This window comes from Prionailurus viverrinus, chromosome X, assembly GCF_022837055.1.
Source record: "Prionailurus viverrinus isolate Anna chromosome X, UM_Priviv_1.0, whole genome shotgun sequence".
NCBI classification, from domain to species: domain Eukaryota; kingdom Metazoa; phylum Chordata; class Mammalia; order Carnivora; family Felidae; genus Prionailurus; species Prionailurus viverrinus.
This window is the reverse complement of record NC_062579.1, coordinates 26984836-27002847: the sequence shown is the minus strand read 5'-3', so window position 1 is coordinate 27002847 and position 18012 is coordinate 26984836. Positions and strand designations below refer to the sequence as shown.

The following is an 18012-nucleotide window of genomic DNA, read 5'->3' as shown; positions in this document are numbered from 1 at the left end:
AGAAATATATTTTAGGAATTTCTTTCAAGTTTCTGTTAATAGTAAGACTATTTAGCAAGACCATAGATACATCCAGTACTACTAGATATATTAGTGAAAAGGATTGTAGATGCTTCAAAATAACTCCCTGGAATACGTCACCTAAATACCACTGTAAACTTGTCTATGAACAATGCTAAATTATAACTTAATCCTGTGGGAGGGCAGAGTAGTGTTTTGGACAATACATAAAACTTTGGATTCAAACTGCCCTGAACTTGGCCACTTGACCAGTCATGTGAATTCATACAATTTAATGTCCTCAAATGGTTTGTCATTAAGATTATATAGGTAAAAGTACCTGCTTATTAGGGTTGTGTTTCCTCCTTATTATGTATTCAGAAAAACAAACCCAAATATTGCAGATTTTTTTTGGATAATTGAGGAATTCCCCCCCCCCCCCCCACTTAAAAGGTAAACTATCTTTGCATTGAATAATGAAGTGTGCTGTTAGTTTTGATTTTAAATTTTGCTATGGATTACCAAGCATTTAACATTGATCTTGGTAGATCATGATCACACAACTCTTTTCTAATAGCTACCTATTTTGTCAGTAGTGTTACACAGCAGACATCTCAATTATTCCCAGTGTCACTGTAAACTTGCAAGGTAGCTAATGTTATCCCGATATGTTATTGAAGAGATCAGGTGTTTTTATAAGTTTACCAAGTTTTCAGTCAGTGGTAAAGACAGGTTTTTTTCTGGGTTTTTATAAATTTACCAACTTTTCAATCAGTGGTAGAGACAGATTTTTTTCCAAAAGAGTACCAGTTATTAATGCTGGGAAACAAACCACCCCCAAAGTTAGTAGTATAAAACAACAATCATTTTATTATGCTCATGACTTCTGTGGGCCAAGAATTCAGATAGGGCATAATGAGGATGGTTTATCTGGGCTCTGGGATATCTGGGGGCATAGCTGAGGGTGACTTGAATGGCTGGGGACTGGAACATCTGGAACTGCAGGATCCTCTTCCAAATGGTTTCACTGGGTTTGGCGCCTTGGTGGAAATGGCTGGGAGACTGGATTCCCCGGGGACTAGCCTTCTGTCTACAAATAGAGAACTTCTACCCTCTCTAGGTGGTTTATAGTCTCAAATGACCGAGCCCCAAACCGATTAAGAATCTGGACCTAATCTACTTCATATTGTTGATAAAATTTTAGTTTTTTTTTTTTTTTAATTTTTTTTTTCCAACGTTTATTTATTTTTGGGACAGAGAGAGACAGAGCATGAACGGGGGAGGGGCAGAGAGAGAGGGAGACACAGAATCAGAAACAGGCTCCAGGCTCTGAGCCATCAGCCCAGAGCCCGACTCGGGGCTCGAACTCACGAACCGCGAGATCGTGACCTGGCTGAAGTCGGATGCTTAACCGACTGCGCCACCCAGGCGCCCCTAAAATTTTAGTTTTTTTAAAAAAAGTTTTGTATGAGTCTGATGAGATAGATGCTTTGTACGTGGACCCTAAAATGTTAAAATTTAAGACAGGAGCCATGTTTTGTAGTGCTAGAAAGGTATTGGAGTTGCAGCATTGTTTTTTGTTTGCTTGTTTTTCCCTTGTTTTAATAACATAATTCTTTTCCTGATAATTGCCCATATACTGAATTGCAGAATCATAGCACATTTGGGGTAGAAAATATTTCAAAATTCTTAAAAAAATTTTTTTGATGTTTATTTTTGAGAGAGAGAGACAGAGAGACAAGAGTGTGAGCAGGGGAAGGACAAAGAGAGAGGAAGACACAGAATCCGAAGCAGGCTCCAGGCTCTGAGTTGTCAGCACAGAGCTTGACACGGGGTTATAACTCACAAACTGAGATCATGACCTGAGCCGAAATCAAGAGTTGGTCACTCAACCGACTGAGCTACCCAGACACCCCTAGATGTCTACTTTTTTTTATAAGGTTATTTATCTTCCAAGATTTGATTTCACAAAGAATTTAAGGTCTTCAAATAGACTCATATGTTGATAAGTCTGTTAAGTTTTAGATGTTTATTATCATTAAATTTACATTGTTGTCATGACTAGTCCTTAAAAATCAACAAAACTTGTTTTTCTTTAAATTGCTCCATGATAGGATACTTTATTTATTCATTTTTTATTATTTTTTTTATTTTGATAGAGACAGAGCATGAGTCAGGGGTGGGGGGTGCGGACAGAGAGAGAGAGATACACAGAATCTGAAGCAGATTCCAGGCTCTGAACTGTCAGCACAGAGCCTGACATGGGGCTTGAATTCACCACTGTGAGATCATGACCTGAGCTGAGGTCAGATGCTCAACCAACTGAGCCACCCAAGCGCCCCTGTGATAGAATACTTTAAAACATCTGTTTAATTCTACTTTGAATCACAATTGAAAAATATGTGGAAGGCAGTCATGTAAGTTTCTTAAATTGATTAAATGAATATAAATTTCACTAGATCAAGTTTTTACTGCATTCTGACCTTATTTTTAAAAAGATACATTTACTTATCAAAAGAGATGGATTTTTCCTTAGAATTTCATCCTTATATGTGAAAGGCACTGACAGCTAAATCTTACCGGTCTTTTCAAAGTATTGGATCATCTCCCTTGAAAATTAGACAAGGACACCATTCCTTACCCTTTTTTGCTTCTATATTTGTATGGGATTTTAAGACACTAGTACACCATCACTTTTCTATTCTGTTGTAGTCTTTGTTCTTTTGGCACCAAAGACTCCCATTAAAAAAGAAAACAAAACAGAAAACCTATAAAAATGAGGCCTCCATGGCTCCCAGAGCACCAAGAAAAAATACCTAGGAGATTATTTTTGTCTCTACTAGCTTATTAACTGGGAGATTTTAAATGATAGTTTAATGAGGCATGTTTCAACATGTCACCTATCAATTCTCTTTTCAAAATATATGTTTATTAGCAAGAAGATGTTTAAACACAGAAGTTGGGGTCCCTGAGTGACATGACATATCCTTAAATGTGTATAAAAGCACACCCACAAACAACTCAAATTTCCATCAAAAGGTGTTTTATTGCTCTCATGTTTTAAGGTCCCTAAACCAAAAGTTGATCAATGTTGCCATAATACTTTGTGAATACAACCTGGTGTCCGTTCCTAGCACCATTAGATGACTTAAGGAGAGAAATGATCTTTCCTCTTTCCTAACGTCTCACACGTACCCAAAGTTAACTTTGTTAAAATATAGTCATTGACTTAATAGCAGGGAGTAGGCATTATCCTGGTACAGTTAGCCAGTTAGCTAGCGCTGTACCAGGTGGTGATGGTAAAGTGATGAATGAAACACTTTCCTTCAAACAAATTAACAAAATCATATAAATGTACAAACTAATGTAAAGGAGGAAATGTAAGTTCAACTTCTGCAGAGGGATAGAAGAGATCTCCTCTAAAGAAGTTTGGTAACAGGAAACCACTAACTTACTAGTTTTATCCCTCCCATATTTACTAAGAAGGTATCTTAATACTGATCATGGGTGACTGTCTAGTTGTCTTCCATCTACCTTTTGACTATTAATAGCTACTCTAAACCCATCACAGAAGATTTTTAGTTGCTTAGAGGAAGATCGAGTACGGATTGGCGGGCAGCGAGCAATTTACTGTCCCACTGCAGCGCAGGTCATGATCTCACAGTTCAGGAGTTTGAGTTGGGGAGGGGGTGGGGGAGGGAAAGAGAGAGAGAGAGAGAGAAAGAGAAAGAGTCTGTCTCTCTCTTTCTCTTTCTCTCTCTCTCTCTCTTTCTCTCGCTCTCCTTCTTTCTCTCTCTCGCTCTCCCTTTCTCTCTCCTCTCTCTCTTCCTACGTGTCCTCGTCCGTGTGCGGGTCTGCCTGCTTTTCCAGATAATTATCCAAGTTTTCTAAATAGCAAAATTACAACCTTCGTAGGTTTTTTCCTAAGAGTAGGGAAGGCTCATCACAACTCTGGAAATACCATAATTAGGAATTACTATTGAGAAATACCAGTACCTGTTAGATAATATTAGTTACCATCAAATGTTAATGAAAGCTTTCTAACATGGTAAGAAACAACAGTCCTTAGTGGTGATGGTGTAGTTTTGTTTTTTGTTTTCTTTTTTATCTAAATTCTGAAACATGCTTTAAAAGAAGGGCTTTTTGCTAAGCACTGTATATAATGGTCTTATTTTGGGGAAAAGACCCCATATGTTATGGTATTTAGATGATAAATTACATTTTCACCAAATTTTCTAAGAGAATTCTGTGAAGCAGCTAAAACGACCCTTTATTTGTTAAAGAAAAGGAGATGTGTATTTTTCTAACATCAACACAAAATAATTCAAGAGACTTGAACGAAGCTGTCATAAATTGAAAATTTGTAACTTGTCTGGCATTTTTGGACAACCAGAGTTTTCCAGAATTTTGGCAAAACTGACCTGCACTTTGGTCATTAAAGTTGTTGCATCACTTATTTGCGCAGTTACCCAGGGTCATTTATGTGCTTAAAATCAGGTTCGCCCTGCAGTTTGACACATTTTTTAATTTATAAATTGTCCTGAAGAGTAGGACTCTAATTTGTACCATTGCAACTTGATTGACACTGTACCTCAAGTAGGTCCTTTTCTAAAATTCCATTTCACTTTGCACAGCACATGGCAGTGTCTGTACTGTCATTTTGTAAAAGACACATAGTTGTTTGCTTTAAACATCTGTTTGCAGGTGAAGAATGTTAGATTTGCTATTACTTACTTGAAGAGACATTGTCATTTTAATTATTGAAATGAGAATCGGAATTCTTCTTTTCCGGCCTTTGTTTGTGTCTACGTCTCATGGAGTAGCTGGAAATTAATGCAACACTGATGGATTTAGGTCAGAATGCAATTTAGCCAAGAAAACAAAGTTTCAACTCCCTCAGTAATGGTTTTGGTTTTCCACTTCATTTGCCACATGCAGACTAAAAAACTCAAGTATATCATTTGATACTTCTGGAAATATTTTGGCTGTTAAGTCAATAGTTATTTTCCTTTTCCACAAAATAACAGCACCATTTCAATTCAATTTTTCATATATGAGGATATGGACTTATTGTCCACCTCGGAAGTATATAGCATTAATCTCAAAATAAATTCTTAAAGTACAATTGATGGAAATAATTAAATGCCATAATTTCTAATGAGATGAGCTATTCGGGAAAAAGACACGGCCTTCTGTGAAGAAATGGAGATGCTGGAGAATTTGGGTTTGACATGTTATTCTGTAATGGGAGCTTTTTTTCCTCTTAAATAAGTATAAACCATCCCATTATTTCCAGTTCCTGATAATAAAATGGAATTGGCAATAGTGAGCTTGCTTTCTGAGCTCTCACCAATGTAATGAAAAGAACTTTAAATGTTTGGTTATAAATATGTCCTACAAGTGAATAAAAACTATCTGGATGAACCGAAGGTTTGAGTTGAATAATACAGCTAATGTGGGTGAATTAGGGAGGATTTAGGGATGAGCTGTGAGGTGGTATCAAGATGATAGGGAAAGATCATTCTCTCTTTGAGGTTGAACGGTAAATGATTTTGATTATACGAATGGATATCATTTTGATTAATGTAACTCTTTTTGGAAAACTCAAAGGTGAAAATAAAAGTGACTGGCGAATTTGAATGTGATTATAAAAGTTATTTTTTTTAACAATCAGTATTTTAATTTGGGATGAGAACTGTTGAATAGTGATACCCCTATATTAAAACATTAAAATACATTTAGGAAAATACTACCCACGGGAACAGTGGGAGTTGAATTTATAAGGTTAAAAATCTGTTTCTTCGTTGCTTTTTAAATTTTACCTAATTTCCTAGAAGAAGTGACAATTGTGTGCTCAGGGATTTACAGAAGGTAGAACTAATTTCAGCGTATAAGCAATACCTGCAGAGGTAAATAAATTAGGCAGTGTTTGACAAGTTAAAGGTTTTGAAATAAGGTGGGTGGAGTAAAGCTTTAGGCACTGGTGTAGTGCCTTTGACCTTGGTTCAAAAGTATGGAAGGTGTATTGTCATTAAGATTTTGCCTTTACTGAAAAATGGAAGTAGATTTGACCACAAATTCCCTAAAGGGATGTGAATTCTCCAATTTGGCAATTATGATGTGGCCCATAGAATTTTCATAATGCAGCAGCAATTTCAGACCAGTCTCCTGTATTAGACTGTAAAGTAAGTCAGCACAATTCTGCAGAATACTAAAGCATTTATAGACATTGGAAACTCTGGTGCCAGCTAATAAAAATACCTTGAAAGAGGACTTGAATTTAGTTCCTGAGTGGCATATTAATGCTGGACTTGATGTTATGACATAAGGACTGCCCAGTTTTTATTCTGTAACTGTAGGGGAAAGTATAACATTATATATATTCATTCCTATTATATTTTTCCTTTTTTTTTTTTTCTGGTGGAAAAAGCACTAGTAGAGAAGCACATGCTTATCTTGAGCATTGGCTTTCATAGGTGCACTTCCAGTACCTTCTGTGTGTCATTGTGTCAGTTTGGCCAAAATATAGTAGTTCCCCACCACCCTTACCTGTGTGGGATATGTTCCAAGACCCCCAGTGAATGCCTGAAACTGTGGGTAGTACTGAACCCTAGATATACTATGTTTTTTCCTATTTACATATACCTGTGATAAAGTTTAATTTTTAAGTTAGACACAGTAAGAGATTAGCAACAATAACTAAGATTATAAAACTGAAGAGTTATAACAATATACTATAATAAAAGTTACGTAAATGCAAGCTCTCTCTCAGAATATTGTATTGTGCTGTACTCATCCTTGTGATGATATGAGATGATAAAATGCCTACATGATGAAATGAAGTGAGGTGAATGATACAGTGAAGGCACTGTAACATAGCCTTAGGCTACTTTTGACCTTCTGATGATCCCTTAGGAGGAGGAGCCTCTGCTTCCAGACTGGACTGCCTTTGACCCCGGGGTAACTGAAACCATGGAAAGCAGAACTGCAGATGAGGGGGACTACTATACTCCCCGTATACCATGGCAGCCTCATTTTAGGTTTGATTCGATACATCTCAGCCCATTTGAGTCCTCACTGGTTCCTAGACCAAGGAGGTACATTTTGTCATCAAAACTCATTACCACTTGTTCTCAGAGATCTTGGAAACCAAACTCACATTTCAAATCAACTGGCGTGACAGTGAACAATGACCAGTTTTAATTGTGCACAGCACTGCAATTTGTAAAATATCACCACGGCCATTGAGGTTCTGTGGAGCTGGTTTGTGTTCACTGCTCCACGACAGTGTCAGTTCATCATTTATAAAAATGTGTAAAACTATTGCAGAGTAATAAATCTCTAGTCTCAACACATCACCTGACTAAATGCTGTGAGGGCTATAAAATTGTGGAACTAAGATTGATATAGAAATTAACCAATTATGAGAACTTAAAATAGATGATTTTTTCAAAGAAATGGGGCTGAAAATTGACAATTTTATGACATTTTAATTTGTTTTGCAAACACTGTATATGGGATAGCAAGTATTTGTGTCCTGCACACCTTCTAATGGATAAACCATTAGTGTAGAGACAAGTTTTCTGGTCACTTATTATACTGTTACCATAAAATTGTTCAAGTTCTGTAGTATATATCTTGTTAAATCTACATTTGGTAAATAAGTAAATATATGTGTATACATGAAGCCCAACGTATATTATTTTAATGGCCATTAGTAGGTATCTCTAAAACTATTTTTCAGTTTTTTATAATCCCCCATATTCTAGTATTATTCAGCAACAAAGAAGAAATGGTATCAGGCCGATCTACATAGTCCCTGACTATAGCTCACCCGTAAAGCAGGCCGGTCCTAATATGTGGACAATGGATTCTAGCTGTTGATGGAAAGAGACAGTGTTCTCAGCTCCAGGGTACCTAGTGATGAACTGTGAAAAGTGCCCTAGGTCTTACTGACTATGGTAGCCATATTGAATCAATTTTTCAGCTTCCTGATTGATGTTCAACTGATCATCGAGTTAAAGCTTTGGTCCTGGGCAACCTGCCTGAGTGAAGCATTCCAAATGGATATAATGACAACAATCTCAAAAGTTGGCACTGTGTACCAGAGATATAGCCTCAGTACTTCAGTGTAAGCCCCAGCTTTCTGGCCAGGGCGGTGGCAGACATGGCCCAATTCTAGTCTTTTGTAAAATAAAATGGCTTCTCTGCTTGAACAGGCATTATCTGTGGTTATGGGCCAAAGGGAAGGGTAGCAATATTACAGTGTGATATTGGTAATATGCCTTTTTGACTTTATGTCTAGGATGACTTCCTCATTAGCCACAAATGTCAGTACTAAAAATAAATATAGGACATAGAGGAAAATCAGAACTGGTTGTATTTACTTACTTTTTAGAACTATTTCCTGTGCTATAAGAACCCCCCCTTCCTAATTAGGTCCTAGTCCCTTTTAATAAGTGTTATTCTCTTGGTGGCTTCTGGTGCATTTTATTGGTTTCCCATATGAAATAAAGTATTACCATTTTCAGGATATTCGACATTTTGTGACTAGGATTTTTTTTGTACTTTTCTCTTGCTAAATTGCATAGGCATCACTTTGCACTCCTGTATTAGTCACTTATCAAATTGATTTCATAATGAAATTATTATTGTCTGAAAGACCTTTACCTAGAAAAACCTTCAACATTTATAAATGATATGTCAAGTACAGACCACGGGTCTGCAAAATTTAGCTGAAGGGACAAAGCAAGCCCACCACCTGTTTTTGTAGATAAAGTTTTATTGGGACACAGCCATGCTCATCCATTTACATATCATCTTTGGCTGTTTTCACACCACACAGCAGAGGTTGAATAGAGACCCTGACCTGCAAAGCTGAAAATACTGTCTGGCCCTTTATAGGGAAAGTTTGCCTATTTTTTTCTGTCTTAGTTTGTTTTCACAAAATGCAAATGCCTGTATTTTAGCTATTCTTTGAGGATATTTAAAGTAGAGAAAAGTGATCAAGATCAATTCCTTTTTTATCTTGAGTGAAAAGTGGAAGCAGTCAAATGGATGGTATTTTATACATATTGGTATTGGGCTGTGTGAAAGAGCTTATCAGAAAAAAGCAATCTTTTAAGGTACTTTTTAAATGAGTGAATAGTTGTATCTTGACTTAAAATTAACTCTTTAAAAGTTCTTAATTTGGAGAAAGTTGCTAAAAGTAATGATCATTTTATGAAAATAATGGTCCAACTAGAAAATATTCAGCATAGGCCCTTTTAAAGGATCTGATGGATGAACGGATGGATTTTTTTTTTGTGCCCCAAACACTTTGATATAATGAAAATTTTACTTTTTCAGAAGTTTCAACTTAAACGTTTTCAGAACAATTTCTATTATGCTAAAGTGTAAAATAATTGTCCTATGTATAAACTTTTTCAAAGAAATTTAGAGACTTCCAAATGTAAGGATTATTCTTTTGGCTTTTTAATTTTTTTTTTAAATTTTTATTCTTTTGGCTTTTTAAATTCAAAGCTACATGCTGTTATGGAACAAAAAAGCCATAGTATGGCTATCCTTTTAAACTCTAGTTGAAAGCCAGATATACTTTTGTTTGAAGTTATATGCCTTTGTTACAAGTAGATGGCTGAAAAATACTCTCCAGTTTCTTGTTATTCACCTTTATATTTTAAGAAGTGTGGATTTTTTTTTCTCTTTTCCCCTTGTTTGTTTGTTTCCTGAATACATTGTGAGTTCTAGTTCAGTGCTGGTTATAAATCCAAAATTTATTAAAAGGAAAGGATGTGGAAGAGGACTCTTGAGGTGGAGAAATACAAGTATAAATAAAAGGAGAGAATCCTAGGGAATTGTAGGTTCCTCCACTCGTCCCTTATCCTACAGTGGTAAAGTGTGCACTTTGGAAGCTTTCTTGAGGGATAATTTCAGAGTGCAGCATCAAAATGTCATGAATTCTTGACTTTAGATAGACTACATTGCAACTTAACTATGGATTAAAGTTTGTTTTCATTTTCTGCACATATATTAAAGTGAAGGCCAGAAGAGGCAGCCTGGGACTTCCAAAGGACCCCTGCTGAAGAATGTTATGGACAGTATCATCTTTTTGTGATGCTTCCTAAGCTGGGTAGTGCTTTCATATATTCACTTTGCTTCTTCTTAGAGAACATTCTACTCTTCTGTGGAAGGGGAAATGGGCCAATTTTCTGTCAGGCTATTTTTACATCTCTATAAGCAATGACACATGCATTTAAGTAAGGTTTACTTTTCACTCAGCACATGGGAGACAAAGTATCCATGTACAGAGACCTGTACATAGTAAGTGGTCAATATATGCTTGCTGTTTCCATGCATGAGTGAAGAAGAGGGCATGTCAGCTATTTAGAGTACCTTCTGGCTCCCTGGGAATACTTAATTTCACAAACCATCCTTGCAGTAAATACCACAGTAAGATTAGAATGAAATGAGAGAGAGGCAGAAAAAACAGCCAACAAATTCTCCTGCTGCCAATTTGCTGGGGGAGTTGTTTTAGAGAAAGGGAGGAAGAGAAGGCAAATATAAACTTGGTGTGTGTGGGGATTTTTGTTTTTTTTTTGTTTTTGTTTTTTGTTGTTTTTGTACCGAAAGGGCAGGCTTTACAAAAAAGGACAGAAAAAAAAGAGTGAAAGAATGTATTACAACATGGGTGGATATCAGAGACATGTAAGCCAGAAACAAAATAAATATCCCAGGGACACTTGCGTGGTTCATTCGGTTGAGCATCCAACTCTTGATTTCGGTTCAGGTCATGATCTCATGCATGGTTCCTGAGATCGAGCCCTACAGAGGTTAGCTCCCCCGCTAACAGCACAGAGCCTGCTTGGGATTCTCTCTCTCTCTCTCTCTCTCTCTCTGTCTCTCTCTCTCTCTCTCTCTCTCTCTCTCTCTCTCTCTCTCTCTCATTCTCTCCCCCTTTCTCTCTGCCCCTCTCCCGCTTGTGCCCCTAGCACAGCTGTCTCTCAAAATAAATAAATGAACATTAAAAAAATAAACATCACACACTTAAAAGCCAGACACAAAAGAGTTCATGCCGTTTACATAATAGGCACAGATAAATCCGAGGTATAGATGTCCATTACTAGCCTGGGTGGGAGGGTGATACTGAGTGGGGAGGAGGGAGAGGCATGAAGGAACCACGGTGATGGAAATGTTCTAGACCTTAATCTGGATGGTGGTTATATGGGTATATGAATATATCTAAAATTTCATCACATTCTCTACTTTCATATTTCAGATTTGTGGACTTTAGCTCAATAGAAAACAACAGTAATCAAGATAGGTTATGGAAAGGATACCAAATTTACCATGAAGGCTTAATAGAGTCCTTGGAAAGCATGGCAAACCCCTGCTCTAAAAACACTGCTGAGGGGCGCCTGGGTGGCGCAGTCGGTTAAGCGTCCGACTTCAGCCAGGTCAGGATCTCACGGTCCGTGAGTTTGAGCCCCGCGTCGGGCTCTGGGCTGATGGCTCGGAGCCTGGAGCCTGTTTCCGATTCTGTGTCTCCCTCTCTCTCTCTGCCCCTCCCCCGTTCATGCTCTGTCTCTCTCTGTCCCAAAAATAAATAAACGTTGAAAAAAAAAAATAAATAAAAAATAAAAACACTGCTGAGCTTAGCATAATAGACTATTCTGAAGAAGGACATTTATAATTTTTGTTGTAAAAAATTTCAATTCCCAAAGGACGCTTAGCACACAGTAAGATCACATGTGTTTAGATGCAGCAAGGTGAACATAGTTGTGTTGATTCTTTGAGGACTGACTGCTTAAAAGCAGTATCTTTCTTCTTTTCTTTCCAGATTGGCAGATTGCTACCCTGGCTTTACTCTTAGGCGGTGCTGCCATCATTCTTATTGCATTCCTGGTGGGTTTGATTTCTATCTGCGTGGGATCTCGAAGGCGCTTCTACAGACCTGTTGCTGTCATGCTTTTTGCAGCAGGTAAATATATATTTATTACTTTCAAACTGATATTAAAGTTTCATGAACCTTTCTACCATCCTGTCTTCTCATGCAAAAGCAGTATGTGGTTGCTGCATTACATACAAATTGAGAGACATTTGTTATATTTTAAGGTAAATTGGCTAAGGGTTTATCATATTATTAGTTTTCAGTGTGTTAAATAAGCATTTCACAGAGCATAGTGGCAATTTCTAAACTTCTAACTAAAACATGAATAAGTAATAGTTCTTGACAGGGCTGTTGCCTTACGAATTGCAGCAGATGTGTTTACGAACAGTCTTCACATTCAGTTTTTTTTCCACTCCTTTTACTGCCCCCTTGGTGATCTTAAGGCAACATTATTGTTTTCTGACATGAAACTGAAAAACATTCCAATATGGATAGCCCTAAAGGTATAAATCTGTTTAGAAATAAACATGGCTGTAATGAAAAATGATAATGTAGAACTCGAACCATCAGATAATTCAGTTGTATGAGGTCAATGCCAAATTCATTAACTTAACAACCATCATTCCGTGAAGCACAGCTTGGATAAAAATATCAACCAAGGTAAGATGGAAGTTTTGCTGAAATCAAGGAACTACTTAGAAAGGAGGTTTACAAGATTAAAAGTCCAGCACATTATTATGTGTTTTAATTTTCATTTGTAAGAATAGCTTTGAATATATTGTTCTGTTCGATTCAAACTGAAATATTCCTGTGGTGCCTTCAGTTTACCCTGTCAGTCACATCTGATTTGAAGACTGCAAAATAAGCCCCCGTGACTGTCAATAATGAAGACACTGACAGAACCATCTAGGCTATTAGATGGATTTTTTTTTTTAAAGGCTGTTTAAAGATGGGAACAGATGAAATTTCAGTATTTGAAGGGTAGTTTGATCTAAAAATGTAAGATCAGAAGTATTCTGCTGCCCCCTGCTGTTTGTGTTCATTTTTTATACCCACAAAGACCGATCATAATGTAGGTGTCATAAAAATGAAGGTCCAAAGGTCTAAAGCAATCTGGAAGAACTGCTAATTCAAATCTCTTAAGTGACTTGCTCAAGATTACATAGTAGTTACCAGCAGAGCCGGGGCTGGGAGGCTACTGAATTTTAGACATGGCTCATTGGCTAATGATTTGTTCATTCAGCTGTTTATTAGGTAACTATTACAGAGTGTACACTGTATTAAGAGACCCATAAAACTAGCTAAGTATCACCACAGATACTTTCTAATAAGAGTAGAAAACACTATTACAAAAAATATTCTGAGAAAAATATTCTGAAGTCATAGGCAGTGACCATACTATGATTATTTTGTTGATCTCCTGTGTAATAAAGAACTGTATTGTGAATCATTTGGTAAACCTGAAAATTCTCCTAAAGATTCCATCACTATTCTTTAGTTTATTTCTTGGTTCATGGATTTCTCGTGGCTATTTCTATTTTTAGAATGAAATAACTTTAGATATTTTAATTTTAGTATAAGTTTGTCTTTGCAGCTAGGATTTATTAACATAGTGATTAGATAATTAATCATAATAGAATTTCTTGATAAATTGTTCTGAAATGATATACCATTCTTTAAAACCGGAATTATGTTTTGAATAATTCTTAGAATACTCAGATATTTCTGATTTTAGGAAGGTATAGAGGTACTTTAGACATTCTCTTATAAATATGGAATATTATTGTGCTACCTAGTTACTGTCTCATTTAGACTTTAACTTACCACCTACTAGCATATGCAGAATCTACATAGAAATCCAGTTGTTTATAGCACCTATTATAAACATGCTTAGAAAAATAATTAGGAGTTTCTAGTTATTTCTTTTTTTTTTTCTCCTAGTTCTTTCTAAAGAAGCTCTGTATGTTTCCCAAGTATAGCAAAATTTATGAACATGTGAAAATAAGTACTGGTTTTAACAGAAAGTATACTATAGATGAATATAAGTTATTAGGTACTGGGCCTGGTCAAAATAAAGATTTTTATTTAGCTCTAGCTACTATGAGTAGTAGTAAATTATAAAATAATGAAAGGAATCCCTACAGCAATATTCATATATTCATATTCTACCCACTGAGAGCTCAAGTGAGCATCATACTGCTACATTTTAAAAATGTACATGTGCTAAGATATAATTTTACTCATTCTCTTTTGACACTGTGCTTATGGAAGCTTTTTTGAAATAACCATTAGTTTTGTGTTCACTTTGGACATAAGCAAGGTAAAACTTACTGGTGATTTGAAACATGTCACAAAAGGTTTCTCTTTGCCATCTGAGAAACCATTAAAGAGTTGCCAGTAGCTGATTTTGGAAAAGATACTCATTACACATAATAATCCATTATTGATTTGGGTAGAAGATTAACAAATTTGGGAACTCTGCCTACTTGAAACAATGCTAGTTAAAATCATGGCTGTTGATTTTGCTTGCCTCATAGTAAACATACTTACTCTGTTGGTTGGCTTGTGTCACTTGTAATTGCGTTTAGTGATTCTTTGTAAATATTTATTTGGGGCCCTTTTACCTTTTTGCTCATCTTGGTTTGCTTGAAAATGGTCTGCGTTTCTCCTCTTTTCTCAAAATGTTTTTTTTTTCCCCCCCAAATAATACCAAGCCTTATCTTGGTGTCCACACACAGATCTTGTTATCTGTCTCAGCAAAGAAATAATCTTTGCTTCTGCTGAAACATGCAATACATAAAGTCAAAACAAGCATAGCACTACCACTTGGAAACATTTCTACACAGGAGTATATAATTCATTCAGTACTGTGTGCTCTGCCTGATACAACGAGGTGGTTAATAGATAGTTGAATCAATGATGGAAAGATGACTAAGGCGTGTGGCTTATAATTTGACAGGGAAAACAGGCATGTAAACAAGCTAACTATAATCCAATTTTTCTTAAACCATTTCTCTCTCTGTAGTTTATGAAGCAGTAAAATTCATGTGAGCACAAAGCTCAGACCAAAAAGAGGTCGAAAAAGTAATAGTTATAAAAATTATTTTTTCTTTTATTCATGTTTTCATTCATTTATTTAACAAATATATGTTGAGCACCTATAGTATGTAACTGTACTACTTTGGTGTTAGATTATGTACTCCAAGGGTATTTACTAAAAGCTGATGATTAAATCTCATAAAGGTTTTTCATCTTCCCTTTTTCTCTGAAGTCCTTAATTTAGGGTGGGCTTGTTACCTGCCTGAATAGTTGCTAGAATTGCTGAGAGATAGTCATCACTGAGCCCATCTCAAACAGTGTCCCGGGGTGCCTGGGTAGCTCAGTTGGTTAAGTGTCTGACTCTTGATTTCTGCTCAGGTCATGATCTCATTGTCAGGCTCTGTGCTGACTTCTCAGAGCCTGCTTGGCATTATTTCTCTCCCTCTCTTTCTCTCTCTGCCCCTCCACCCTGCTCTCAAAATAAATAAACATTAAAAAATAAAATAAAACATTGTCCCATGTTCCACAACTCCCTCACTGGTCCTAGAAGTCTAGACTTCAGAATAAGATATCTGTAATAACAATGCTGGCAATACTAATGAATTGAGCACCTACCATGTGTTGCACTGCTAGACATTCAGTATATACTATCTCTCTTATAAGATGAGGTATTTCTTTTCCCCATATTATCAATGAAGAAATACGTTCAGAAAGGTCAAGGAATTCCCCAGAGTTATCCAATAGGTAAGTTGCAGAGCCAGGGTTTCAGTTCAGGGCATCTATCTCAGTTGAAAGTCCACATGGGGGTTCACAAGTCGTCTTTACTTGGTTACATATAACACATAGAAAAAGAAGTGCAGAATCAGCCTTGAATTTTGAATGCAGCTGCCAACTGTGCACTGCAGTTGGAGTCCATCCTGTTATTCCTGTTACTCCATCTCTTGGGGGGCAACACCCAAGGGAGTAAGCAATGGGAGATGTCATAAAGTCCACAGCTTGATCAGTGCAACATGACTCAATCAGAGCACATCATGAAAGTGTGCAAGTTTCCAATACAGATGACTGTAGCCCGCTTCTTATTGTGTAACTGACAATGATCAGTGAGATATGATGGGATTATGATAACTGGCATCTAGTTCTCACTAAACATTTAGTGAAATTAAAGGAGTTGCATCATTCTGAGTCCTCCTCTTTTATTGTCTGGTTTTGCAGATCTTTTTTATTCCCCAGGGGGACTTAGGATGATTATTTCCATTTTTCAAAGGCCTTTAGTACAAATTGAGAATTCTCAGTCTTATAATTCAGATTAAAAATTTTTTTTTTCAACGTTTATTTATTTTTGGGACAGAGAGAGACAGAGCATGAACGGGCGAGGGGCAGAGAGAGAGGGAGACACAGAATCGGAAACAGGCTCCAGGCTCCGAGCCATCAGCCCAGAACCCGACGCGGGGCTCGAACTCACGGACCGCGAGATCGTGACCTGGCTGATGTCGGACGCTTAATGGACTGCGCCACCCAGGCGCCCCAATAATTCAGATTTTAAATAACGGAATCCCCACTAATTTTATTAATGATATTTCCTTTCTGTTTTATGTGCAAAAAGCCTTCTGCAATTAAGTGTTTATACAGAATAGTGATTTCCCCCCTCCCCAGGGTCCTGTAACTGCTTTCCACCTCTGAGCTATATCTGATGAGAGGCTTGTGTTTTGCAGCCCTCCTCACCATCCTGTCACACGTATGAGGTGGCTGAAAGTATTTTCAGTCTAGATTTTGGCAGAAAAATCAGTGTCCAGTTTATATTTCAAACTAAAAAGGAATTCTACTCACAGATCTTTATCAGTATGAAACTACTCTCTGGCTAGAACATTTTATAGTATCAGTGCAGTAATTAATTTCATATGTACTACAACTCTCAGTAGTTACAGATGAAATTTCAAAAGGAAAAGGAGACGACTTCATATTAACCCTTTATGGGCAAATGTTTCATTCTCCAAAATGCCATTTTCTTTTTGTAAGTTCGGTATTTAGGGACTTGGCTGGTAAGTCCTATCAATTCTGTCTCTAAATTATCTTCTAATTCTATAGTTTCTTTTATGTACCACAACTGCTGCCTTAGTTGAGGGTATAACTCTTCCTCATGTAGAACATCTCAGTTCCCAAATTTGAACTTACCCTACTTTATTTTTCAAATTTTAATATCCAACTTAAAATGTGTACATGACTTTCCTTCATTTCCCTTTCCTAGAATCCAATTATTGAGTTTATCTTTTATCGTCTTTTCTTCCCATTCTCTGACCTGTGTCCATGTGTTGACCAGCCTCCTAAGTGCCTTCCTTCTCCAGTCTTCTTCAGTTTATAGTCTATCTTGCACACAAACGCATGAGGTGTAGTTCTCAAATACAAATCTGGCCTTGTCGCTTCTCCCTTTGGCTTCCCCAGAGGCAGAACCTAAGACAAGAAGACAGTGCAAACACTTAATCTGGGAGGTAAAAGAAGGGAACAGAAGGTGAGACAGTGAAGGGAAGGGAGCCAGTAAAGAGTACATTATCAAACCAGTTGTTGCTGTACACAGCTGGAGCTTCTCTTGGAAAAATTCTGGAAACCAATTTTACAACAGACACCTCAGAGTTATTTCATTGGAAGGACTAGGGAACTGGGGTATTTAGAAACCAAATTCTGAGAGTCATTGGTAAGGGCTAAGGTGATGCTGGGGAGACAGCAGTGTTAATTTCTCAGAGCACCAGGCTACAATCAGGCAAAGTAGCTTTAGTGGCCAGAGGAAAAGTGAGGCCAAGAAGGGCAGGTGGTGCTCACAGCTGGAAGTCGGGCTGACATGCACCCGGGTGATGAAGATGAAAGTCTATGGGTAGGGTGCTGACAGCATCTACAATTAACCTCTGAGGGGCGCCTGGATGGCTCAGTCATTTAAGTGTATGACTTAGGCTTAGGTCAGGATCTCATGGTTCTTGAGTTCAAGCCTGTCATGGGCTCTCTGTTGTCCTTTTCCCACTCTGCCCCTCCCCTACTCTCTTTCTCAGAAATAATCAAACATTTAAAAAATACTTTATTAGAGGGGTGCCTGGGTG

At 37.2% G+C, this 18012-nt stretch overlaps 1 protein-coding gene across 1 annotated transcript in view; it reads left to right on the top strand.

Moving 5' to 3' along the window:
• TMEM47 (transmembrane protein 47) overlaps window positions 1-18012 on the top strand; it is a 30621-nt gene that overhangs the window by 4834 nt on the left and 7775 nt on the right. Inside the window, exon 2 of the mRNA XM_047844911.1 lies at window positions 11837-11977. Coding sequence (XP_047700867.1) covers window positions 11837-11977 — 141 coding nt within the window. The remainder of the gene's footprint in view (window positions 1-11836; window positions 11978-18012) is intronic.